General features: G+C 48.8%; 1 protein-coding gene across 2 annotated transcripts in view; it reads right to left on the bottom strand.

The window, feature by feature from the left end:
- Positions 1 to 2,409: 2,409 nt before the first annotated feature.
- LOC119515384 (zinc finger protein SNAI1-like) overlaps positions 2,410 to 27,754 on the bottom strand; it is a 37,829-nt gene continuing 12,484 nt past the window's right edge. For both annotated transcript variants that reach the window (XM_037811270.1, XM_037811271.1), the window contains 5 exons: positions 27,433 to 27,540; positions 26,245 to 26,306; positions 8,266 to 8,423; positions 7,060 to 7,587; positions 2,410 to 3,467 (listed from right to left, as the gene is read on the bottom strand). In XM_037811270.1, the coding sequence (XP_037667198.1) occupies positions 3,283 to 3,467; positions 7,060 to 7,587; positions 8,266 to 8,423; positions 26,245 to 26,306; positions 27,433 to 27,540 (1,041 nt within the window). In that variant the 3' untranslated portion in view covers positions 2,410 to 3,282. The remainder of the gene's footprint in view (positions 3,468 to 7,059; positions 7,588 to 8,265; positions 8,424 to 26,244; positions 26,307 to 27,432; positions 27,541 to 27,754) is intronic.

The following is a 27,754-nucleotide window of genomic DNA, read 5'->3' as shown; positions in this document are numbered from 1 at the left end:
TGTAAATCCCTCCAGAGTTTCCGTATGCAAATACAAACAAGTATGAACCGGCATGCTATTCCCACCCCTTTTCTTCCTACAAAAGGCAGCAGGTTCTGCACGTTATTTTTTTATTGGGGTAACATACACAGCACAACGTTTTGCATTTTAACCATCTTCAAGCACACAATTCGGTGGCATTACATTCACGATGCTGAGCCACCTTTACCACCATCCATTACCAAAACCTTTCCGTCACCCCAAACAGAAATCGGTCCCCATCAAGCATTGACTCCCCACCCCCACCCCTGCAGGTCATTTCTTCACGGAGCGACATGGCGTGGGGGCTGGTTCCGCAGGAGGACGGCCATATAGGGCGAGCCTCATTCTTTTTTTCGGCTGCGTAGTGCTCGCCCCCATCGCCATGTCCAACGTCTCCATTTAAAAAACTGCAGTAACTCGCTCCCTGAACTCTCCGGCGTGGTGCTGGGTCGGCATCCGGGTGACGGTGTTTCTTAACCCCGACCTTCGTCCCCTAAGCCACTGTCCCCATCATCTCTCACCTCCGGCCTCCTCATTGGTCTCCCTGTTTTTGTCTTTTCTCCACCAGGCCCCTCCCCTGCGTCGGCCCCACCCCGCCCCCGCCCCCGCCCCGCGGCTGCCCTGTGTGCGCAGACTGCCTCGCTTCCCCACCAAGCCGGCACCCCCTACCTGCTCAGACCCGATGGCCGCCCCGGGCTCCGGCCGGCTCTCCTTCCTGCAGGGCGCGGGCCCACTCCGACCTCCAGCCTTTGCACCTGCTGTTCCCTGCTGCCTGGCCTTCCAGTCCCTGGATCTCTCCCCTCCTTGGGGCACCCCCGGCCCTGCCTTCCCTGAGGGAGCCCCACTTCCTCGCTCTCTGGTCCATCTGGGTCACCCTAATTCCATCTTGGCAGTCAGTGTAGGTAAGCACCTTCTTTCTTTAACCACTTGCTTGTTTTCTGGTTCCCCCGCTAGAACACAAGTCCCAGGAGTGCAGAGCCTCGGACGGAGCGTGGCACACAGCTCACCGCTGGTGACTGAACGCAGCCTCCCTACGGTCTCCAGGGACGTGGGCGCTGTCATCACCCCCGTTTTATAGAGGCAGAACTGGGGCTCCCAGTGGAGTGAGGCTTGCTCCAGGCACCCTGAGAGCCGGATGCACCTGACTCTGAACGATGGGAGCCAGGAAGACCGAAGTTCAAATCTCGGCTCTGCCACCTCCTGACTGGGTGGCCTCAGGTGAGCCACTCTCCTCTCTGAGCCACTCGCTGTCAAGGTGGGCCTCTGCTGCCGGTTGGATGTAAATTACCAGCCCAGGGGCCTGGCACATAGTAGGCCCACAGCAAACGGGTGCCTGCCCCACCCCTTCCCCACCCAGCCCCAGCTCCCTCACTTCCCTTCAGGGAGGCCGGCCACAATTTGGCGATTGTTAGAGAACATTTTTTTTTTTTTTGGAAGGAAAGCTGCAAGTCATTAAGGGCTGCTCCCGGCCTGCCGGTCACCATTTCCTGTTTAGAAGAAAGAATCATCTCTCCTTTGGAACACGAAGCTCCCCCCACCCCCTGCCTGAATGTGGGGCTCCGAAGCTCCGGGACGCCTGCTCAGCTCCCCGCAGGAAACTGGCACCTTCTGCACCTTTTGTGCTCTGAACGGACGGACACTCATTTTCTCCTGGCCCCAGGAGGTCTCCAGAGGTGAGGTCACCACCGCCAGCCAGCCGGGAGTGAATTACCACAGCCCAGGATTCAAGCTAACCATCTCCCCCGGCTCCTCAGAGCAGGAAGCTGAACGACCCCTACCCTTTGGCCTGGCTTCTCGCCCTCCTGGCTCCAGCCAGCTAATTTCCTCGCATCAAAGGCCATTTGGTACCCAGCAGCCAGACGGAGGTGTGGGGCTGACAGGGAGGCCGCAGCAGGGGCCAGAGCCCTGGAAACAGGAAGGACATCCTCTGTCTCCCTCCAGCTCACCGCATTCCACTCCCACATCTGGGAGAAACCGCCAACCCCTCCCCAGAGACCTGCACTGCTGGGCAAAGCTCCGGCCTGTCTAGTGGATAAGATCCAGGGAAGCCAGCCTTTCACCCTCTGGGCCTGGCCAGCTTCAAAATGCAAGGATGAGGGAATCAGCTAAGAGCTGCAATGTAGAGAGTGCAAGGAGCTTACCCCGACTGCGAGGTAAGTGCTCCCAAACCTCCATTTCACAGATGAGACACCCAGGCTCAGAGAAAAACCATTTTGCACAAGATCCCCAAACAGTCAAAGCCAGGACTCCAAGCCAAGCCATGTTTCCAAAGACAAGATTTAAGTCTATGTCAGAAATGTCTGAGTTCCAGAAATTCCCACCCTCCTTCCTGCTTCCTTAAAGACCCTTTAAGATAACCACCCCTCTATAAAACCATGTAGAGAATTCTTAATATAAATTAACCATTTATTGAATATCAATAAACTGTACATATAACTATACAAAATGTCTTAGTATAAAATGTTGCCTACAATATAAATACCAGTGTACCTTATAAAAATGTAAACATCTTCCTCCCAGGCCCACTTGTCGGGCCCCCAAAATAGTTCTGGGAGACATATCGGTCAAGCTGAAGTGTCCCACTTGGGCCCCTGACAAGTGACAGCAATTACTCAGAGTCCCTTTTGAGAAGTTGTTAAATTGCCCGTGAAACAGGTGCCACCATGACAAACAGGAGGCTGAAATAGCTGCCCAGGCCTGGGGGCATCTCAGGGTCTAAACACGTCTTGGTGTCTGGCACCCACCCCCAGAAGCCCCCTGGACACACCTTGGGGGGGACGGGGCAGATTATTGCATAGTAAGTCACACCTCATGGAGGGGTGGCCTGAGGGTTCCTTGGTGTGGGGGAAGGAATTGGGGTCCCCTAAGTGGGGTGGGAGCTTCCCAGTCAGTCTGCTGGCTTTTTTCCTGTAGCTCAAAGCAGCTGTATCCAAACAGCTCTGGATACACAAACTCCACACTGAAAGGCCAACTCAGGAATGCTCTGGAATGGCTGCTGCCAGGGGCCTCTGTGGCAAGCTGCCTTCCCATCAGCCAAAATGTCCACAGAAGGGCCTTTTTCTGAGTCCACCAAGGCACCGAGAGCAGAGATGAGAGAACTTGAAAATGGTCCTCACTAGAGTCCTAAGGGGCCAATGCAGCCAGAAGTGGGGAGCTCAGAAGGGCATTCCGTGGCAGTGAGAAGGATGCGGGAGTCCTTTCTAGAGCCGGGGGAGGCCACTGGGGAGGAGGGGGTCTGGAGAGGTAGAGGGAGCCTCTGGGTCAGCGGGGGCCCCCCAAGCAGCCCGACTCTTCGTGCTTGTGGAGCAGGGACATGCGGGAGAAGGTTCGGGAGCAGGTCTTGCACTGGTATTTCTTGACATCTGAGTGGGTCTGGAGGTGAGCCCGCAGATTGGAGCGGTCCGCGAAGGCGCGGCTGCAGTGGGAGCAGGAGAAGGGCTTCTCACCTGGGAACAGAAAGCAAGGAGTTGAGACTGGCCCAGCTTACCCCCAACCCCGAACAAATCCTGCTGTGACCTCAGAAAATCAGGCCACGAAAACACACAGTGTTCAAAGGCCTGGATTCAGTTGGGGGTTCTGCCATTCCCCACTGTGTGACCTTGGGCACGTCGTCCAGCTTCTCTGAGCCTCCATTTTCTAATCTGTAAAATGTGCCATCATGCCCCACTCAAAGGACTTGGTGATTGCAAGGAGGTAGGATACAGCACTTACACACACTGTGCCTGCACTGGAAGGTGCTCAACCAACACCAGATGACAATGAACACTCACTGTGTTATCTCATTTACTCCCCAGCAGCACCCTGTCATCCACATTTTAGAGATGGAGAAACTGGAGCACAGAGAGGTTAAGTAGCATGTTCAGGTCACACAGCAGGAACCAAGCAGCCTGACTCCAGAACCCTTGACTTTAACCACCACAGATAACTGCTTCTCAGATGAGGGAGGCTGCTGGTGGTGTCCTTTATTATCAGTACTGGAGTCATCCCTTGATTTACTTTGTCTGGGGACAAAGATTAAGAGTCAGCCTTCAGAAGCCTCCCCACCCCCACCCCAGGCTAGTTAGGCCCCTCCTCCGGGCTCTGCCAGATGCCTGTGCACAATGCTAAAGGCTCGCCTGCAACTGTGAGTCTCCTTGTCTGTGTCCTAATCAGAAGGGGAATCCCATACAGGCAGGGGCCTCCCCTAAGTCCATTCAAAGTTCCGAGCTCCTGGTCCAGGGACCCCAAGAAGCTAGAGAGACCTGTTTCCATACTGATGTGTTTCAGAGCCCCTCCACACATGTGACCCAACACAAGGCTGTGCTGGGGAAGAGTGTTTCAGAGCCTGCACACAGCGCTGGGTACACAGTCGGTGCTCAATAAATGCTTGTTGCATGAATAAATCAGTTCAAAATAAAGGTGCCCCAAAGGAGCCTGACCCCTCAACCAGATTATGCTGTCTGCCAACTTTTCATAATCCTTGCCCCAACCAAGAAGGCAGAGTTTACATTCCAAAAACATCCATGGTGCTGGGTCTTATGGGCTTTTTGGGGGGTGGAGGGTGGGCAGAGAATGAAGCATTTTCCAAAAAGTTATATTATCAACAAGTATTTATTGAGTTCCTACTTTGTGCTAGGCACTATTCTATCATGTTGAATATGTTTAAAAAAAAAAACAAAAAGTTCTCCTCTCCTTCCACCCTAGCCTGAAAGGCCCCCTGCCACATCCCACTTATTAAATCCCAGGGCTGTGATAGACGCCTCTGGAGAATGAATCTGCTCCATCCCTTGCTGGGTGCCTGGGGCATGTGCTGGGTGCTGGGGTGGGAGTCCCATCCACTCAACCGGCACTTCCAGAGCCCCTGGGCCCCGTGTCTCGGGGCAGATGACAGGGTGGGGGCACCTCATCACAGGAACAGGGAAGGGATGCCTGAGCGCTTTGCTCTGCCATTATCCAGCAGGCCTGAAGGGCATGATGACTGCATCTACACAGTCCCAGCGAAGTTCTTCATTCGACACTCCCTTGCCAACTAAAGCCTTCCTGTGTGTGGACCGGAAGAGGGATGGCATCCCGTATTCCCCAGGGCACGGAAAGCCCCTCCAGCTCACCTGGTGACTGTCAGAGACCTAGTGGTAGGTGGTTAGAGCCACTGCCTCTGGCTCTAGTCACTTTCCCAGTGTGACTTGGAAAGTGAATTCACCTCTCTGTGCCTCAGTTTCCTCATCTGCAAGATGGGGGTTATAATGGCACCTCCCTCGGGCTCCAAGCGCTGCTGGTGGATTTACTGAGTTATTTACCTCCCACATGTTAAGTGCTCACTGAACATTACCTTTACTTATAAATAAGCCTGAACAAAAGAGGAAGGCGACATTATAAAATGTGAAGGGGTGGGTCTGTGTGTGCAGACAGGAGACACAACCCTCCACCCATCAGGTCCCTGCCCCCTAGACGCCTGCAGGGTGCTCCTGATGAGTGTGAAATCGGCACCAGGCCGGCAGGGACAAAGGCCGCCGAGGGGGGCACTGTACATGCGATACCCCCTGGATTAAAGGGGCTGCCACGTTGTGGGCCAGCAGCTGCGGCCCGAACAGGTGCAGGGCACTGCTACCCCATGCACCTGCTCCCGCCCCCTAGCCCCCACCCACTGGGCCCACCATTAAGGCACACAATGGGAGCCAGTGAGGACAGCAACGGTGCATTTCAACAGGGCTTTGTCTGAGTCGTGCCTTTACATTAAAATAAAAATATCCGAACAGGAGGGGAGAGGGGCTGAGGAGCATCTTGAGGGAGCATCGTGAAGGCTGCAACTCCCCCAAAATACAGCTTCCATCAGCTGGGCAGGCAGCCTGGGGCCCAGAGGAGAGAGACCAGGCAGCTGGACCTTTACATGTTAAAATGTGGGCAATCTGTGCACCAAGTAAAAGAAAATGGGTCTGCAGGCTTTAGAGGGAGAATTATACTAACAATGCCTGCAAAATGCCAGACCCCCCAGACATCTCCCCACAAACATCACCCCATTGACCCACACTGTTCATGCCAGCCACCAGGCTAGGAAACAGCAGAACTTCGGCCTGGCCAGCTTGACCCTGAAGCTGACAGTCATGACCCTTGAACTTTCTCCCTCAACAGCCACTCTCCAATGAGCAGCCCCAAACATTCTGCCTCTACCATACAAGTTTTGAAAAGATGGGGTGTCTACCTTTTCCCCATTTCCAGAAAGTTAAAGGCTAGAAGTGACCCCCTTTCACGATTTTCTGCACGTTTGGTTTGTCTTTGAAACATCAAGACACAACTGTGTTTTCTACCAGCAAAGATGTTCCCTATCTGAATGATAGGATTGAGTTGATCCACTCCACCCCAGGGGTGGGGAGAGCAGATCTACAAACCATAATAAAGTGATTAACAAACCACCATATGTTATAATCCTCCCTGAGGCTCAGAGAGCTTAAGTAGCTTGCCTGAGGTCGCACAGCATAGAGGCAGAACAAATAGCAGCTACCACTTTAATGAGTGCTTATCATACCAAGCCCTGTGTCAGGTGCTTTCTACAGGCAAACTCTTTCATTTAACCCACACAGAAACCCCAAAGGGTATTCTTATACCCATTTAACAGATGGGGAAACTGGGACTCAGGTGAAATACCAGCCTAAGTTCTCAAAGCAGGATTCAGAGCCAGGTGGGGGATTTGACAAAATTCTGGCGGTGGGGGTGGGGAGGGTGGAACAGGGTGGGTCCCTTCACACCTGGCTGCAACAACAGCAAGGTGTTGGTTGCACCTTTCACATATCCCATATGGCTGAGAAACAGACTACAAGAGGGACTTGCAAGGGTATCTACTTTGCCCATCTGCTTAGCCGATGGATGAGTATTGGTTATTTTCTGCCGCATGTTTCCAGAGAGCCATAGCCCAGCTCCTGAACCCTTAAACTAGAAATTAGGAGACTCAGGGCCTCAGTTTCCACAACCTTGAAAATGAGGACAGCAAGCTCAGTTTTGCAAAGGCTGGTAGAGAAGGCGGTGGGGAGGGTGGGGAGGCAGCCAGCCTGCACGGGGACTCACCTGTGTGGGTGCGGACGTGGCCCTGCAGCAGCCAGGGCCTGGAGAAGGCCTTTCCGCAAGTATCACAGACGCAGGGCAGCGTGTGGCTACGGATGTGCATCTTGAGGGCACCCAGGCTGACGTATTCCTTGTCACAGTATTTGCAGTTGAAGGCCTTGCGAGACTGGGGGTCCTTGGCCACAGTGAGTGCAGCCAGCTGCTTGGGCGGCTGGCCCAAGCTCGGGAAGGCAGTGTAGGCTTCGGCCTCCAGGGAGGAGGCTGAGGCAGAAGAGAAGGACGAGGGAGTCGGCGAGGGTGGGCTGGGGGGCTGGGAGCCTTTGCCGCTGTCTTCGTCCGACAGGGAGGTCAGCTCCATGGCCTTTGGGCCCTCCTGGGGCAGCAGGGAGGCCCAACCGACAGGCTGAGCGTGGGGTGCCAGGAGAGAGTCCCAGATGAGTGTGGGCAGTGAGGCCGTCGGGTTGAGGACCTCGGGCGGAGGGATGGCCGCCAGCAGGTGGGCCTGGTCATAGGGCTGCTGGAAGGTGAACTCTGGGGGGAGACAGAAAGGGGGCAGGATCAGGCATTCGATCATTCAGTCAACAAACCCTGTGGGGTAGAGTGGGATTGGTGCTCAATAAATACTTGTTAGATGCCTTCCCAGAGCCCCCCTCCTCATCCAGCTCACTCATTTCAACTCCAGACTCTCCAATCTCACAGGAAGGATCCCACTTCCCAGTCCCACGTCAAGGGAGTAATTCGCAGGTTTCCCTCCTCCTGAGTTCCCCAAATCCCTGGCCTGAGGGGAGACCATCAGCAACTCCCCCGCAGTGCCCCAGCTCGTAGCTCACAGAACCATCACCTTGCCCCTATCCCCCTCCTATGGGTAACTCCCGCCCCCCTAGTCCTTTCTACTTGGGATTCTTCAAGGCCACTGCCAGGCTGTCTCTCCTGGCACAAGCCCCCTCCTCTCATTTCTATTTCCCGGCTCTCTGCTCTCCCGACTTCCCACTAAAATGTCTCCTCAGCCCAAGATTCGTGCTCCCTTCACCCGGCCGCCTATATCCAGGACTCTCGTATCCACCTGCTCTACGTCCCCTATGCCCCCTCGCCACATTTCCTCAGGCCCAGCCCCTTGGCCTCAGGCCCCCTCCCCCAAGGAGCCCCCAGGCAGCCTTCCTGTCTCCCCCGAGCCCTTCCCTCGCTTTTTGGGCACCTCCGTCTCCTCACCCAGGGAAGAGTCGTGCAGCTCGCTGTAGTTGGGCCTCCGGCGGGAGAAAGCGGACTTCCTGACGAGGAAAGAGCGCGGCATGGTGGCCGAGGCTGCCCGACTCGCCGTGTCGCGCTGGGGTCGCGAAACTCTCCAACCCCGAGGCGGTGCTGCTGCGCTGTGAGTGGAAAAGCGCTGCTAAACCCCTTTAAGTATCCCACCGCGTGCGGGGCGGGGCCCAGGGCGACCACGCCCCCTCTCCGCTCCCGCGCCAATCGGAGGCGCGCTTTCTCTGAAGACCACGCCCCGGGCAGGTGCGCCGAGGGCTGGCGGGGCTCACGCCGCGTGGCGCAGGGAGCCGGGGCGGGTGGTGAAGGGGGAAGTCTTCTGGGGGCCCGGCCGCGAGCCCGTCGCCTGTCGCCCCTGCGCGGGGCCCAAGGGCAGCCCGCCCCGACCAACCGAGACCCCGTCAGGATCCCCGCGTGTCCCCGTGCTCTGCACGCCCGCCGGCTCGGCGTCCCGCGGCCGGAGCGCCTCTGGCGCCCTCTGGCGCTGCACGCCCGAGCCGGGACACCTGACGTTCCGAAACCCGCCTCCGCCTCGGGCTCGAGGAGGGGGCGGAAACTTCCTCGGCCCGGCTGGCGCCTCGCTAGGAGCGTGGGGTTAACAGGGGTCGATACACATTGCCGAGGAGGATGCGAGGAAATAGACACTCGCACGAGGCTGCTGACTGTGTGCACTGCCATAGTGTTTGTGCAAAGCAAGCTGGTATTTATTATCTAGGAAGATGCTTTCGTTCCTTCACTTAGCAAAAGTTTCCTGAGCGCCCACTACGTGCCAGGTATGGCGTGTTCCCTGAGCTGGGGATACAGTCAAGAACAAAACACACACGGTTTGTACCTAAGGGTAGCTCACGCTCTGGTGGGGGAGACAGACGAGGTAAACACAATTATAATGCAGAGGGAAGTGCGCTTTGATGGGGGAGCACAGGGCGCTGACAGTCAAGAGGCGGGTCACCTGACAGGGGGTCGGGGGTGACTTCCCGGAGGAAGTGAAGACATATCAAGGGGAAATGCCGGGGGTAAGAATCAGTAAATATTTCAGCTCCCAGGGGGAGGGGTGGGAAGGGCGGGAGGGGTCAGATCTGGGCTTCCTGGGCCTCCAGAAGAGTTTGGACTTTGCCTCCAGGTTACTGGGGAGCCACGGAAGGATTTTCGGCAGAGGAGGGACCTGTTTGGAGTTTCGAGGAGAAGAACGATCACTCTGGGGCAGGTGGAGAAAGAAGTAGGGCTGAGGCTGATCTCTTCACCTGTCTGAAATTGTGTCTAAAGGACCAAATCCTGGGCTTCAAGGATGAGACATGGACCCAGGGTACAGAAAACTGAGGTACCGCTGAAGACAGGGGTATGCCAGGGGGTGGAGGTGGGGGGGGTGGTGGCTCAGAGATGCTCCCCCAGCCCCCCAGGCCACATTCCACTTGTTTCCTCCTTTGGAGCAAGGACTCTGAAGGCTCTAAGTCCCACTTACCTCCCAGTCTGGTTTGATCCCTAGGGGTAGGGATAACAGTGGTGAGCAATCATCCCTGCCCTCCCGGTTGGTGAGTGGTAGGTGGGGGAGAGAGATGGGCAATACTCAATCATTGCGTATTAGAGTCATGCAGAACATACCCAGCCCCCCACCATAGCTATTTAGTTCCAATCTGGATTCTCCACGCCAGAGGGAGCAGTCAGACCATCTCCCTCCTATGCTCAAAACTGCTCAGTCTCACTTAGAGGAAGAGCCAAAGTCCTCACCACGGCCCACTGGGCCCCAGTGATCTGACCCCTGGTGACCTTTTCTTGAGCCGTTTGCTCTCCCGCATTCACAAGGATTCTGCCCCACCCTGTTTGTGTTCCTTCAACATCCCAGCCCTTTTCTACCACAGGACCTTGGCACCTATCTTTCCCACCCCCTACCCTCTTCCCCAACTTAAAACTCCCTTCCCCTAGATCTCCACCTGGCTGGATCCTTTTCATTCTTTGTCTCAACTTCACCAACTGCTCAGTCTTATTAGTAATGAGAGAAATGCAAATTAAACCACAGTGAGATACCATTTCACACCCACCAGAAGGACAAAAAAGTAACAATTTGGTCAATATCAAGTGTTGATGAGGATGTGAGGGCAGCAGGACTCCCAGGTTGGCAGGAGTGTCAATGGGTACAGCCATTTAGAAAAAGTTTGACATCAACTTGTAACTCCACCAGGTGACTCTTCCTCCAGGCAACTCTAATTCCAGGCAAACGGCATCCCAGGGATTCTCAAACCTCAAAGCACATTAGATTCCAGCAAGGGATGTTTTAAAACACCCATGCCTGGGCCGCAACCCCACAGAAATTCTGATTTAATTAGCCTTGGTGGGGCCTCTTGCAGCAGCATTTTTTAAACCATCCTAGGTGGTTCTAAGGAGCGGTCAAGGTTGAGAACTGTAGCCAGGCTCCAAGCTCTTCCGCAGGTACCCCAGAAGAAACAAAAGGGAATATTCATTGTGCCCTTGTTCCTAATAGCAAAGAACTGGAAATGACACAGATGTTTACCAAGAGTAGAAGAGATTAATAAACGGTGCTACAATCCCACAATGGAATACGGCAATGAAAATGAACCATGACTATGCAACAGGAATTAATCTCAAAAGCAATGTTGAGCAAAAGAATAGACTTATAAGCAAATGCATAATTAGCTGGATTTACATAAGGCACAAAAGCTGGCAAACTAAACCCTATACTGTTTAGGGATGCGGGTGGAGGTGGCAAAACTGGAAAGAAAAGTGAGATGTTTAATACAGAAGTCTGGAGAGTGGTTGACTGGGGGAAGGAGGTAAAAAAAAAAGGCTACACTTTTGGGTAAGAATGATATACTTAACACACACAAACTCAAGGAGCCTTCCCTGATCATCGTGGCCAAAGTAAGACCCTTCCACCCCTTCCCTCCGCCCCCCAGCACCCACTTCCTACCCCATTACCCTATACTTGTTGAATAACTGATTACACGCTGCACCCCTTCCCCTCTGGGTCATCCTGAGAGTTACCTAGCCTCTCTGGGCCTCCGATTTCTCAACTGTAAAGGGATGGTGACCCTCTAGCTCCTGGGGATGCCGGAAGAGGCACCCCAATCCACAGGCCCCCAGTGCTCAAGGCACCCACTGCCTGGGCCTCGGCGGTGCGTTTTCCTTCCCACCGTCCGGCCACGGCGGCCTGGGAGGGACAGGGAGGGGGAGGGGCCTTTGCCAGATCTGGGCCAACTGCTCCCTTCTGATTGAATCACCCCAGCGGTCCCGCATCCTGGCCTCCCTCCTCCTTGTGGGCAACAGCCGGGACTCGAGAGGTGGGAGGAGAAGGCGCGGGCCGCCCAGTAGGGGGAGGCGAGGTGGCACTTTTGATGATGATGTGTTAGGTCCGCCCGGAAATGGGCGGCCTCTGCGGTGGGGCGGCTGCAGACCCGGCCGGCCAGGTCCTCCCTACCCGCCCTCGGTGGTCTCTGCCCGGGCACCTCCCCGTCCCCTCCCAGGCCTGCTCCAGGCCCGCCCCAAGCCCCGGGCACGGTCATTCAGCGCCCTCTGCTGGCCAAGGCACCACCCTGCGCGCGCCTCTCCGACCTTCGCGTGGGGCTAGGCACGCACGCTTTTAATGAATGGGGGTGAAAACTGGTACAACTGTTTTGGGGAGCAATTTGGGAATATCTGACGTGATCAGGGAAGGTCTCTGGGAGGAAGATAAATTTGAGTAGAGGCCTACATCATCCACTAAAAAGTGAAACCGATTAACTAAAAAAAATTGAGAATTACAACAAGCCCACCAAAAAGGAAAGTCTCCCTCCATCCTGACTTCATTTCCCTTCCCAAAGGCAGCTATTTTTTACCAATGTCTTATGTGATATTCTAGACATGGTCTTTCTATAGACGGGCATAGATATATGTATCAGTATATTAATATATATATCCTTTCTTTATGGGACACAAATGGGAACATACAAATTGCCTACACCTTGCTTTTTCCTTCCAAGTAACAATATTCAGCATCTTGAAAATTTTTCCTATGTAATGCATTACACACAAGCTGCCTTAATCCTTTTCAGAGCTGCAGATGTTTTCATTGAATGGATTATACCTTAGTCATAAAGTGTATTATACCATAATAGCATAATTTAACAAGGGGGTTATTAATGGCATTTAGGTTAGTTTCCAACTTTCTGCTAGTACATATGATGTAGCAATTTCAATGACTGTCTTATACATACATCTCTGTACTCTGGTATGTAGACACTCAGGTGGTATGTTAGAGAAATACCACTACATTTGTCCAATGTCCCTCAAAGAGGCTATAGTAAATTATACTGCCACCAGCAGAGAATTAGAGAGTTCTTTCTCAAAATCAGGCCAACACCAGGTACTAACTTTTTTATCTTTGTGATAAGGGAAAGGGGGATCTCCTAGTTTTGATTTCTACTTCAAAGCCATTTTGTTTGTCTGTGTTCTAAACTATCCTGTGATGTCCTTTGGTCACTGAGTTGATGAACTTCATTTCTAAGAGCTCTTGGTTTATTAGGCTAACTGACCCCTGTCGATTAGATCATTACTAGAGTTGATTAGATCCAATTAAAGTTTCAGAGTTAATCTTGACCTGGAAGAAGACAAGGAAAGTGAACTGAAGGAAGGAGTCAAGGCTAACAGCCTGGCTCTCTTCCACCCTCACCCTAGATTTAAAAAACAAAACCTATTCAAGTGTCTCCTACTAGCCCGAAAATAGACAGCAATTCAGCCTTTGGGCCTGACCTAATGGGCCCTCAAGAAGGCATAAAAAGCAAAAACAAAGTCACCATAGCAGAATATAATTGCTTCCTAGGGAAATTTCTAGATAAGAGCTTAGTTGTTGGGTGTAGCCTAGAGCTGGGAGCTCTAAGAAAAGATGCACAAGCATCCTTTGCTCCCATTTGTGGAACACCTGCTGCATGCCAGACCCCACGGGGAAGCCTCACCCATAGGGGGATCCCTATAGCATCCCCAGATGGTATTTGATGCTTTTGTTTGCATGACAGTCAAGGATCACCTGGCTACTGGTTGATACATTACAGTGCAGCTGTAATGCCCATCTGTCAAAAAGAAAGAGAAAGCTGTATATGGCATGGATCCAGAATAACATCAAGATATTAAGTGATAAAAAGCAAGGCGCAGAATAGCGTCACAGTGTGCTACCATTTATATATAAAGAAGGAGAGATATATAGGTATTTCTTAGAGAAGGTAAATCATCTCTGGAGAGAGAAAGAAGAAACTGGTAACTGTGGTTTCTTCTGAATTGGAGAACTGGGTGGCCTTAGGACAGGGTGGCAGGGAGTCTGTACTACATGCTCTTTCCCATGTCTTGGTGATGGTTGTTGTTTTATCATTTGCAAATATTAGCATTTTTAATAGGGTAGCAAAAGTTGTCCATCATAGGGGATCTGTTAAATATATGAAAGCAATCAGTGGAACAGCTTGCAGTTGTTAAAATGCCTGAGTCCAGCTCTGTGCACTTAAACCCTCCAGGGTCCCCATCATCTCACAGGAAAAGCAGAAGTCTCTGGTCCCAGGTGGCTGCTCTGACCTCACCTCCCGCCAAACTCCCCCTTGCCACACTGGACCATACTGGGCATGCTTCAGCCTCAGGGACTTTGCATGTGGACTCTTCTCCTAGATGCTCACTTTTCATCTCCTCTGCAGAGTCTTCGCTGGGCATCATTTCACCCACCACCCCAAAGGTGTCTCAGTCTTTACCCCTCTCCCTGCTTGATTTTCCTCCCCAGCACTTCCCACAACCTGACTTACATGTTTACTTATTTTGTTGATTGCCCTTTAACCAGAGGTTGGCAAACTACAGCTTGCAGACCAAATCAGGCCCGACTCTCCAGCTAAGAATGGCTTTTACAGATGAACATGTGCAATTGATTGGGTAGCACTGACTTGGAATCCCTATTAAGTGAAATGTTACCCGCCCCTCCCCCAAAAAAAGAGTTCTGTTCTTCTCATTAGTAGACCTGTATTACAAAAACTCTATTATTATTCTTGTGTTTTTTAAAATTATTATATTTTGAATTTTGTCAATGAAAATTGGCAGAAATCTCTTTCTCTTGTTATGTAAGTACCTCCATACCATCCTTGACTTTGCCTCCAGCCCTGCAAAGCCTAAATATTCACTCTCTGCCCCCGACTGTCACCTCCAAGCAAGCAGGACAAGGACTTTGTCAGTCTTGTTCACTGTTGTAACTAGCACGTAGAACAGGGTCTGGTTTATAGTAGGTGCTCAATAAATATTAGGTGAATGAATGAGCAAAATGATAAAATATATTAACATATGTAAGTAAATATGTGTGGTTATATAAATAAAAATATAAAACATATAAAATATAAAGGGAAAAATCAGGTGAACAGATAGATATCTAACAGGCTGCCTTTTGTACTAGAGTACATAGACAATATCCCTGTAGATGCAGGCTGTCTCTAAGAAGAGACCCAAGAATCTGGTTGCCTCAGAGGAGGAGAAAGAAAATCCCTGCGGGGACTGGGGCTTTCTCTGCCTGGGAGCCTCTGCCCCCAGAGCTACACTCACTTCCTGGAACACACATTTGCTCCTGGGTTTTGCATCCCGGTGTCCGGCCATCTTCCCTCTCACCTGCCCATCCTCGTTACCTTGGCCTGGGTCTCCCTTCTCTGACTCACCCTGGGCCGAGGTGCCTGCCCTGGGCTCCCACAGCGGCCCTACTCCCCTTGCAGCGTGGGTGGGGCTTGCCTGTAACCTCCCTTCCTCCCTGGGCTGAGCTCCATGGGCGCAGGGACCTTGTCTATTCCCTGGCTGGTTTATCACATGGGCTGCCCCGAGCCCATTTGCTCACTGTTAGCTCAGCCCCTCCCTGGGCATCTGTTTCCTCATCTGTAAAATGGGGCTGAAAATCTCACCTACAGTTCAGGGCTTGCTGTGGAGCCTAAACGGGCCAATGCGACAGAAGGGAAAGGGAGGTGACGTTAGCAACCATGGGGTGATATCTGAACTGAGGCCAGTCCTGGGAAGACCTCGGGGAAGGGCATTCCAGGCACAGGAACAGAAAAAGGCCAGCGGGGCTGGAACATATGAGCAAGGGGGAGAGGGCAAGGGGCGAGCTCCAGGTTATGAAGCCTTCCGTGGGCCATGAGCAGGGGTTCAGATTTTGAGTCCAAAACTACAAGCTAACTTCGAGCAAACAAAATAAGTTTGCTTTCCTTTTCCCGCCTCACCAGTTTGGCCTCTGACTCTGTGGTTCAGATTCATGCAACGGTCTAGAGGTGTGAATGGTGGGCGCAGGTGGGGGTGGGGCAGAGAGGAGACTCCTGGGGCCTTTCCCTGTGAAGGGTTCAGCTTTCTGCCAGGAAGGTGGAGCTAACATCCAGTCCCAGGCCCAGACAGTGTGGGAGATAGTGTGAGAGGCTGTGCTGCGCAAGCCCCTTGACCTACCCACCATCCAAATATGCCGGGATTAGCTGAGGAAGGTGAACCCCGTGCCTTAGCAAGACCCAGCGGCCTGACTCAGGCTTTAGTGCTGGAGTAGCGGACCCCTGAGCACCATTCCAGGCTCGTGCAGGTGTGTGATGGCAGGTGCATGATGCCGCACTTTGCAGGTGTGTAGTGACCTGGCTTCCCGGCCCGCGCAGGCTGCTTACATCTGCTTACCCTGGGCAACCCTCCTGCAACTGGGGGTGGCTGCTCACCCTACTTATCACCCCCATGGGACAAATGAAGAAACCGAATGTGGTCAATACCTGCCTCGTTATTGTGGTTGGATTTTTCCTTTAAAAAAGCTTTTTTTAAATGGTAACAATGCACCTGAAATAAAACATTCATATCTTTCAAAAAAGTTTTCGGAAAAATAAGCCTCCCTCTCAGAGAGTTTCTCTGTCCTCCTCTGAGGCAACCAGATTCTTGGGTCTCTTCTCAGAGAGCCTGACTCTACAGGGGTATTTTCTTATTTACTATAGTACAAAAGGCAGCCTCTTAGATATCTGTTCACCTGATTTTTTCCCTTATATTTTATATATGTTATATATTTTTATTTATATTATAATTACATATATATTTACTCATATATTAATATAGTTTTATCATTTTGTTCATTCATTCACCTAATATTTATTGAGCACCTACTATAAACCAGACCCTGTTCTGGTGCTAGTCACAGCAGTGAAGAAGACTAACAAAGTCTCTGTCCTGCTTGCTTGGAGCTGACAGTCGAGGGCAGAGTTTGAATATTTAGGCCTTGCAGGGCAGTAGGCAAAATCAAGGATAGTATGGAGGTACTTACATAACAAGAGAAGAAAAACAAATTTCTGCCAATTTTTATTGACAAAATTCAAAATATATTAAAAAATAAGAATAACAGAGTTTTTGTAATACAGGTCTACCAATGAGAAAAACAGAACTCTTTTTGGGCAAGGGGGGGGGCGGTTTGAGACTGCCAGTATTTATTTAAATCAGAAATGTTCAAATGGGGTTCAGAAAGTTGCGGTGTATTTTAACACATTACCATCGACACATGTACACAAATTATCACGGAGCCCAGAGCCTGGAGCCTGGCCTAACCACCGCTGGTTGTGGGATCCTGGGTTCCCCTCTCCGGGTCTCCTTTCCTCAGCTGTAACAGCACCCAGGTAGGGGACTAGAACCTCAGGAACCCTCCAGGTGTGTGCATCCATGCACACACCAGCGCACATGTACATATACTTCCATGAATGCACACACCCTCCCTAGAAGTAACCCCCAACCTGACTTCATCTTGCTTTTTTTTCACTTTTCTTGGAGATAGGGTTGCCAAGTTAAATACAGGACACCCAACTGAGTTTGAATATCAGATAAACAAAAAGGTGTTTTTTGTTTTTTGTTTTTTTAAGTATAAGACTGCTTGGGACATTCCCATACTTTATCTGAAATTCAAGTTTAACCAAGCATCCTGCGTTTGCATTTGCGAATTCAGGCAGCCCAGCAAGGAGACTGGTTCCTGTCAGCCCGAGAGCCTTGTAAATAACCAGTCCCCTGCTGGCGGGCCGTGAGTTGGTTTCCCCTCTTTTGCTTTCCAGGAACAACAGTCCCATGGCAATCCTTGCACAAATGACTTTGACCTCACCTAGGATTGTATCTGTAGGATGCAGGGTGTGTTCCTAAAACTCACTTAGGCCTTCGTGGATTCCTGTGGCTGGGCTGTATGGGACTTCATGCCTCAGACAATCCTAGTCTCTGGAGAGCGTTTCCCCTCTCTCTCCCAAACTCTCTCCTCACTTTGCTCTCTTTCTCCTGGTCTCATCTATCTCTGTCTCTTTCTCCCTCCTGGTCTCTCAGTGTCTCTCTGATGTGGCCATCTCTCCTCCCCAGACTCCCTCTCTATCCCTGCCTCTCTCAACCTCTTTCCTTTTAAACTGGCAACTTGACATAAAAACAATCCAACATGATCCTCTGGGCACTGTCTGTAATAGTTAAACTGGTTAACACTCATCAATGAATGAAGTATGGTCCATCTTTACAAGGAAGTGTCATACAGCCACTAAAAATACCACCACATTGATATGGAAAGATGAAGATGAATATATCATGGAGTGAAAAACACAGGTTATGCACAGTAAAGCATTTGCCCACTTTAGGTTTCAACAACAACAAAAACACGGTGTCCCAGAGACATGTAAGAATTCCACTATTGACCGAAATGGTGCCCCTGGCTTTCTGTGGGGGTGGGGGGGTGGGGTGGGAGGAAGATAATGAGTGGTTTCTACTTATATTTTTCTGCCTGACCTGTCTTCTGTTATTTATTTTTTAAACAAGGAACATTAATTTTTTAACACTGTGCATTTTTGCTTTATCACGTTGTATTTATTCCATCCTACTCTACGTATTTATAAACATACATACACTATTTTCTTCTGAATCATTTGAGAGTACATTGGCGATGTCATGGCTTTTTGCTCAACTCTTCAGCATGTATCTCCTAAAAACAAGGACAGTCTCTTATGCAACCATGATATAATTATCAAAATCAGGAAATCTAATACTATTACCTAACCCACAGTCCATTTTCAAATGATGTAACTGACCCAGTAACACCCTTCATAGCAATGCTGCCCACCGCCCCCACCCCTGCCCCAGATCCAATCCAGGATCATGAAGCCTTGCAGTTAGTGGACATTGCCTCTTTAGGCCCTTCAATCTGGAACAGTTCTTCAGCCTTTCCTGGTCTTACCCTGACCTCGACATTCTGGAAGGTTTTGGGCTGTTTTGTAGTATGTCCCTCATTTGGGGTTTGCCTGATGTTTTCTAATGATTAGATTCAGGTTAATGTGGTGCTGTGGCCTCAGTGCATCTCGTAAGAGTCAAACAGTGGTTACTGTCCCATTACTGATGACACTAACTTTGATCACTTGGTTAGGATGGTATCTGCTGGGCTTCTCCAACTCAAAGTTACTAGAGATATTTTGATGATTTGAGACTATGTAAATATCTCATTCTAGTGACTTTTATCATCAGAAAAGGTATTGCTATTTCCTGTTTTTAAAGTCTTGCAACCTGAAAGAATTAAGTTTGGCCACCCGATTCTAACAAATTCTAACCATCAACCAGGCCCTACCCTACCCCAGGTACAACTGTGTGTTGTTACAGCAGATCCTCATACTTTATATAAAGATTTCCTAAGCCACCCTAAGGATGTATTTTGTCTGAGGTGCTTTTCAGAAGATGCAGATTCCTAGTCCCCTGTTATTTAGCAATATTGTTATTTAGCAATTGTTATTTAGCAATTCATTTCTTTAGGCCAAGTTTGGAAATACCTTGCTTAAACGTGGTGTTTAATCATCAAACGTAGCCTGCTTGGGTGAGCTGCGCCAGGAAAGGCACTGGGAGGTCTCAGGAATGCATGAGACAAACAGTCCTCTCGTTGGGAGCTCACCTTGTGGAGCATTTACTTTGTGCCAGGCCCTGTTTTAATGCTTTTCGTGGCTTATTTCACTAACTTCTCACAACTCTGTGAGGAAGACAACTTTATTAACCCTGCTTTCCAGATGAGGGAACTGAAGCACAGAGAGATTAGAAGTTGTCCAAGGTCCCACAGCTAGTGAGAGGGGTTGCTGGAAAGAGAAGCTTCCTTGCAGTCTGTGCAAGGATGGTGCTTCTCATCACAACTCTGCACTGTCCGTAGGTCCTGCACTTCCTGGCTTGGGCAAATTATTCACCCTCCCTGGCCTCCCTGTCCTCATCTGCCTAATGGGAATGTTCTTAGTACTCCTGCAGGGCTGGTTTAAGAGCACTCAGTGAAGATGACCTTCCCTCAGTAATCCTGAGTGTTTGGCTGTGATCACTGAAGGAGCTAAAGGAGGGAGAGTTAAATAAAAATTATCTGAGGCAAAGTCGGCATCAGGAACTAGAGATGAAACCAGTTGTCCTCACTGTTGTTAAACGTGCACTCGTGGGACATTCAGCAGACACTGCAGAAGGCCAGGCGGTAACAAGAGAGAAATAACGGCAAGAGAGCATCCGGGGACATCGAGGACCTAGGCCAGGTCATGTTGCCACCTGGCAGCAGCCATCTTGGCCTGCTGACTTGAGTCTTGTCCCCTCTGCCTCCCAAGTTCTCGCTTCCTGCACCACAAGTTGGAGGGTCCGCCTCCCCTGGTTGATGGACAGAGGGACCAGACAGAACCCAGGGGGACACAGCCCCCTTCAGCTTTCCTTGCCACTGCACTGGACCCTAATTCCAGGATTGACTAGTTGCCATGGAAATGAAGTAAACCATTGAAAATGGCCCTCCTTTTAGTTCCTCAATTCCAGAAATCTTTATCAAGTTTATTCGGGGCCAATACAGTGTTGCACAAGATTGACACAGTCTCTGACCTCGAGATCTAGGCTTCTAGTGGGGGAGAAAGCCGTTAAAACAAGTAATTGCACAAATACTGACTGTATGAGAAGTGGAAGTTGCCTGGCACATAGTAGATGCTTGGGACATTTATTCAGCTAATATGTATCATGTAGGGAGGCCAGAATTAGCAAGTACAAATGCAGGACAACCAGTTAAAATTGAATATCAAATAAGCAAATAATTTTTTATATAAATACATCCCATGCAATCTTTTAAAAAAAAAGTATTGTGGTAATATAAATAAATATATATAACAAATATGCCATTTTAACCACTTTTAAGTATACAATTAAGCAGCATTAAGTACATTCACAATGTTGTGCAGTTTTCACTACTATCTAGTTCCAAAACTTCCTCATCGCCCTAAACAGAAACTGTTCCCTTTAAGCAGTAACTCCCCATTCCTACTCCCAGGCCCCTGGTCACCTCTCATCTACTTTCTGTCTCTATGAATTTGCTTATTCTAGCTTTTTCCTTTTGCGTCTGGCTTATTTCACGTAGTATAATGTTTTCAGGGTTATCCATGTTGCATGCTCAGAACTTCATTCCTTTTTATGGCTGAAGAATATTCCATTATATGTATAGACCACATTTTGTTTATCCATTTGTCATTTAGGTTGTTTCTACCTTTTGGCTGTTGTGAATAGCGCTGCTATGAACATACGTGTACAGGTGTCTGCTCCCTATTTTCAATTCTTTTGGAAATATACAGAGGAGTGGAATTGCCAAGTCATATGATAAACCAGATTTAATTTTTGAGGAAACTCCATGCAATCTTTGGGGTACACTTATACTAAAAAAATTGTGTTTTATCTGAAATTGACATTTAATTGGGAGTCCTGTATTTTATCTGGCAACTCTCATACTGAGCAATGGGATTACACTGGTAAATAAGATACACAAGGGCCCTGACCCTCAGGGAACTTATAGTATAGTAGGGGGTATTTATACACTGATTTAATAAACATCCTGGTTAATGCTAGAAGTAGAAGGCTCTATGGAAGCATGATACATGAAATTCTGATTTAGACATTCAAACCACAATTGGGAAAGCAGAAGTAAGGGTGCTGAATAGTCCAGACTGCATGTGTGTAGTCCTTTGAAGTGGGGAATATGACTCATTTGAGGGGCACCAAGAAGAGTGAGGAAGTGAGTGTCAGGAGCTGAGGTGGGAGAGGGAGGCTGGGGACAGAACACACAGGACCACGTAGGCCACGGTGAAGTGTTAGGACTTTATCTGAAGGTAATTATTGGAGCCATTGAAGGGTTTTAAAGGAAATGATCAGGCTTGGATTTTTGGATGATCCGCCTTTCTGTTTGGTGGAGGATGGACTGGAGGTAGGCTAGAAAGCAATGGAGAGGCTAGGTGGAACGTTGTGACAATAATTCAGGTGAGGTAGTGGTGGTTTGTAAGATGCTGGTGACAGTCGATGGGAGAAAACACAAATGTGTCCTAATAGCTAAAATCAACATGATCTGATAATATGGAGGTGTTGAGGTGGACAAAGGGCTAAAGGTGATGCTCAGGTTAATTCTTGAGCAACTCATAGGACCTGGGGTGTCCGAGCAGGGAGGATACGTTTCAGTTGAGCCCTGCAGAACTGGGGGTGCCTTCAGGTCACCTGGGTGGAGGTGACTATGAGCAAGTTGGCTAAGTGGGTTTGGAGCGCCAAAGAGCAGTCTGGCCTAGAACTGTTGATCTGGGCCCACCGACACATGTGTATAATGAGGACCAAGGGAAGGGTGGCAGATGGGTGAGTCTGCCCAGGGAGAGGGTGTACGGTGAGCAGAAAGAGCCTAGTGCAGGGTCCTGAGGATACCAACAGCTAAGAGAAGGGAACCAGGAGGAGGAGGCTGTCAAGGAAACAGAAAAGGACTATGGTAGAGAAGTAGGAAGAGAAACCAGAATGGTGTTTCAACAGAAAAGCCAACAGAAGCAACTGTCTCTAAAAGGAGGGAGGGATCAAGAGCAATAAATACACTGAAGATCAAGTTAGACAAGGACTACTGTATTTGCTGGATTTAGTCTTTGGTGACGAAATCAGTTTTAGGACTGGGGGTTGGGGATTGCAAAAAGCAGGTTGGAGAAGTCTGAGGAGTAATATTGGGAAATAAGGGAAATTAAGGCAGTGTGATCAGAGACAACTGGCTCAAGATGTTTGGCTGTGAATCTTGGAGGAAACATGTGGGTTAGAAGTGGGAGAAACCTAGGTGTGTTCAAATGTTGTTTGGGAAGAGCCAGGAGAGGGAGACACAAGTTACAGCAGAGAGAGGGAGAAGGTACAGGTGGAGAAAGGAGAGAAGGTTTAGATGATACTAGAAGCCTTTTGACTTTTGGCTTCTGATTTCTTTATGAAGTTCTTTATGATTTAATAAGTAATTTACTTACTAAACAGCTACAGTTTAATAATCCCTTACCATGAAGACTTAGCAGTTTGTTTGATTAGTATCTGAATCCCCAATGCCTAGCACACTGCTGACAAATAAAAGGTACTTACTAAATACCATATATGCCTGAATAAAAGGAAGCTGTTCATTTTGCCAATGAGGAAATAAACCTTTTTGATCATCTTGCAAATGAAAAACACAGATGTCTACTTATTTCCAATTACATGTATATTTAAAACAAATGTACAAAACTGCTTTGTCTACTCATAGTTTCAAGAAAACTGTTTTATCTACTTGCATCTTTAACATCAGAGTAATTAAGTCATCAGTTACTTAACAGGGTTCCAGAGCACAGCCTTTTCAATCTCTGTAAGTTGCCTGACAACTGGCACTTGATGTATCTGTGCCTGATGCTAGTGCTTGAAGTCACATCCCAAGCCAAAAGTACCTGTTCATAAAATGTCCCTGATTCCCTCCACGGCTGCTCCCTTTGGAGTCTCCTCCCCAACTCCCCAATGCAGAAAAAGAGGCCTCTATTCACGCAGTTGTTCGAGCCCCAATTTCTTGACTCCTTTTGTTCACACTTCACCTTCAAAAAATACCTGACCAAATCAAACTCCTGCAACACTCCCACGACGACCACAGTTCCAAGCCACAGGTTTTGTAGCTGCCGCCTCCCTGGTCTCCCTGCTTCCACTCTTTGCCACACAGCTAGAGGACACGATTTATATCTAAGCTAGATCAAGTCACTCAGATGCCCCCAATACTCCTTTCTCACCCAGAGAAAAATCTGAGTCAAGTCCTCACGATCACCTTCAAGACCTTGTATGATGTGTCTTCCACACACACCCCTCTCTGACTCATTCTCTCCCCCAGTCTTACTGGCCTCCTCCTCGCACTTCTTCAGGTGCAACATGCATGCTCCCATCTGAGGGCCTTTGAACTTGTTCCCTCTGCTGGGCTGGGATGCTCTTCTCTTGCCTTGTCACTGGGCTTGTTCCTTCCATTTCATTCAGATCTTAGTTCTAACGTCATTTTCTTGATCTATTTTGCTTTGACAAGGGGTTTCAAGAACAGCCTGATATATTAGACGTCAAGGAAATAAAGGTGAAAACTACAACCTCCTGACATGGAATCAAAGTCCAGGACTCAGTGATGTTTAGGCAAAGGTGACCTACACGGATGTGGGGGAGTAAGACTCCTGGGTTCCTGGCTTGTGGAGCTACTAATACCATCCACCTCAAGAGGGAATGATACAGAAGAAGGGAACTACATGGAAGATATTGGAGATGCTGAGCTCAGCTTTGGCCATTTTAAATTTAAGCTTCTGCTGGTATCAGGATGGGAATGGGGAAGTCCAGGAGATTACCACAGTAGGAGTTCCACATAAGCACCTATAATGCAGCAGGCACCCGGCAAGAGTTTTGCAGGTATTGCTCCTTGAATCTTAATATCCCTGAGACAAGTTCTAATTACCTCTATTTTGTAGTAGGGAAACAGATAAAGACTCAGCCAGTGTCAGAGCACAGAAATAAAATGCATCCAGGACCTGATATCTTAACATGTGGAACCCATCTACTACAACCTCTCAGGGCTGCTGCTATATCATCTGAACATAGCTCAAGCCACGTGTCTGGCACCTTGCTTTACAGCACATTTTCACGCCTTTTCTCTTTTAAGCCTCCTGCGAGAATTGGGGATTATGCTCATTTTCTAGAGAGGACAGAGGCTCAGCAAGGTCCAACTGGAGAAGTGTCAGAACTATGATAAGAAGCCAGACTGGCCACCTCAGTGACAAACAAGAACCTTCCCCTAGAAAGAGCAACAACATACTGGAGGCTCTCCAGGCCTGACATTAATAAATGGTATTGAATGAAAATAGTCACTACAGCTTACCAGTTGGATAAATTAAGAAATTTATTTATATTTCATGGTTTAAAAGCCAGAACATAACAAATTTCACTTTCTGCAAAGTCTTATTAGAAATACATGAAGTGCACTTAATACAAGAAAATAAGTCAAGTTCTCCATACCACTGGTGAGGTGGACCTGCTCTAATCCGTTTTCTCAAATGAAGGTTTTGTCAAATCTCCCACCAAAATCCTACAAAGATAATCTCAACTCAAGGAGTTTTGAGTGAACTTTTTCCAGAAATTACAGTGAAGAAGCTGACCTTAATATTTGGGTCCTCCCAAGCAACAGCACGTTAGAAAAAATTATTGCCCCAAATGGGCCCAGTCTTCGCTGGTGACGAGGCACCTGCAGCTATTTCCTGGCCGGCAGGGGGAGGCCCCCAGCAGCAGTGCACGGGCCCAAGGCACTGCACCATTTGCAACCTCAGCCACTGACTAGAAAAATGTCCATATTTTAACAATGTTGGACCTGAAAATACAGACCTAATTCTCAAATGTCTTCTGGTTGATTAGATTCTGCTCCTACAGTTAGACTGACAGCTTTTTAGCCTTATATTTATTAATATTTGTAAAATATCTTTAACTTCAAGAAAGTTTCTAGGAGACCACTTTTGTTAACAATTGCTCATCAGGAGATGTTCTGCCTTTATGAAGTCTGTCTTATGTGAGACAACTGGGTGTGAGATCAGATTTTCTATAACCTCTCTTTGCATTTAGAAAGCAGGCTGCAAACCCATTTACAGGTTGAAATCAGGTTCATAAGGAAACCAGTCTGTGATAGAAAAACAATGCTAAATTTAATCTAAGTTACCAAATAGAAGACAGAAGAACCAGTATCCACTGGAATCTCCCAAGTTTCATCCTTCTTACGCATTTGAGGACTCCCTTTCGTACTTCAAGGACAAGAATGTAAGCAAGCCCCAAATAAAGAGGTATAATGGACATTCAAAAGTATCTCATTAGCCTGAAAATCAGAACCAAAAAGTTATTGCCCTCCCACTGCTTAGCTGAACTTCCTCCCCACTTATGGATATATGGGTTTTTAACTTTCCTAACCTAGAAACTTTCACTAAAAATATATGGTTACACGTTACCCTAAAAAGGCACCATGCAGGCATTTAAGACTGAACCAGTTAACTTCAAGGGTGTACAGGAGTAGTAGGAAAATATCACTAATCAAAACTTCCAGCATCAGACCATGCTAAACCCAGAACACTCACCCCAACAGGACTTCTGAAGTGCTCCCTAGGATGGTAACCCCAGCTGCTGCCAAAGACCAACCAACAAGAAATGCCATGGCACACTGGGAGCTTCATCATGGATCAACACACCACTGCCAGAGCTCACACACTGCAGGGACTAGGGAAGGAGATATGTGTTTCATTTGTGCTATCTGTGACCCAGAAAAGATCCTGGCTGGCTGGGAGGACCTGAGGGATGAACACGGGATGGGAGGAACAAGTGTGGAACAAGAACAGGTGGAGAAGCTGGATTCTCTTCCAGAAGTTAGCTCTAGGAAGTAGCTGAAGACAAAAAAAAAGATTAGACGATGTGACAAACAAGGTTAACAGTAAGGGAAGACAGCTTTGGCAAGAGCCCAAAGAAAAAAGAGGACTATGAGCTGGGGACCCTATTCCCCTGTCCTCAACGCCATGGCTCAATCCCACATCTGTTGTACATTTAAAGCATGTGAGTCAAATGTTTCATGCTTAACATGTAATGGAAGCTCTGGAACATGAGATGGACAGCAGAAACTCTGCTCACTGATCGATGATGGAACGCTGCAGCACCTGATTCATCATGTCCTCTTCATCCACATCGTAATCCTAAGGGAGAAACACAGACAACTCAGCTCTGGCAACATAGCTGCAAAGATGCACTTTCAGTGGGAGAGGCACAATGGCCTAGCAATGGGCTGTGGAGAGGGCTGCCAGGGGCCAGATACAGGCACCCCTGTGTGCTATGTTAGCTGTGAAACTTTGGGCAGATCACTTCATCACCCAATACCTCTGCTGCCTCATTCTTAAGGTGAAAATAATGACATCCCCTCAAATGGGGACTGAGAGGCCCAAACAGCAAATGAAAGATACTTAGAGCCAGGCACAGACCAAGAGCTTGACAAATTTTAATTTAGTTCATCATCAGTGGAAGTCAAATGCATGCTCAGACACGCTGGGCTGAAGTGTCATTTCTAAGAGAATGAGTTCAGTGCCCAGCAAAGAATGGGTTTTTGGGGGCCATAGGATAACAGCAGAAACTGCAGTGAAGTTAGTCTTCTAACATTTAACAAGGCAAAATTATCTACTTGGGCATTTTTTTAAATTATGCAGCATTAACAGAAAAGACAGGTATTCTGAAGCCTGAATTTCAGGCACTCTGTTACACAAAGAATATGCTTTATGACAACTTAGGAAAGATCTGTGCTTTCCTTCTCAGGTGCTGGAATACAGCCATTACCAAAAATTACTCTAAAATCCTAACTTGACATCTATGTATGTAAATAAAAGGTTTACTTCAAGCAGTTGGCCAAATTTATCTATCACTATAATGCCAAGACAACAGTGTGTCCCTTCAAAACCACCTAGCTCTAAGGGAAAGGACAAAATTTGGTTAGTGGATGTACAGCCAAAGTATTTCTTAAAACATTAAGAAATATTACGTGTTACTTCATACAAAGTATGTGCATTTATGGCTCCTTTGGAGGCGGTGCAGGGGTAGGGGACTGGCAATTTTGTGCCTGTATTTCAGCTGAAGTTGATCACAGCTATCCTTACTGCTTCTGTCCCTTCTGGCTCATGAGTACAAATCACATGGTTGTCATGCCAGGGACTGAGAGCCCATCATGTAAGGGGATGAGGCTCAACAATGGGGCCCCATGGGCCCCACATAAGAGAAGAGAGGGAGTTGTGCTGCTCCCTGAGGGAGAGATTAGAGCCTGAGCTCCAGACTCACCACAAAAGTGTCATAAGAAAACTGGTGCCGGCGCTGGATGTGCTCTATGAAGTTGGCGCTGCGGTAGTTGGGGTCTCCCCAGGGCATCGAGGCACATATAGGACAAACCTTTCAACAAAGAAGAGAGGTCTTAGGCACCCAATGTGCAGGCTGACGTCACCCTCTGTGGCCTGCATCTGGCTTTCTTTCTTCCAGGACACTTTGCCTGATACATCAGTCTGGAGCCTGGTCACCCTTCCCATGCACAACAGCATCCCAGGCAATACTGTGAGTCTCCCACTTGAGTCAAATGACACTTAGGGGTGGGTAAAGGCTTAAGTCA

Source organism: Choloepus didactylus, chromosome 19 (assembly GCF_015220235.1).
Source record: "Choloepus didactylus isolate mChoDid1 chromosome 19, mChoDid1.pri, whole genome shotgun sequence".
In the NCBI taxonomy this organism is placed as follows: Eukaryota; Metazoa; Chordata; class Mammalia; order Pilosa; family Megalonychidae; genus Choloepus; species Choloepus didactylus.
This window is presented reverse-complemented; position numbering and strand designations above follow the sequence as displayed.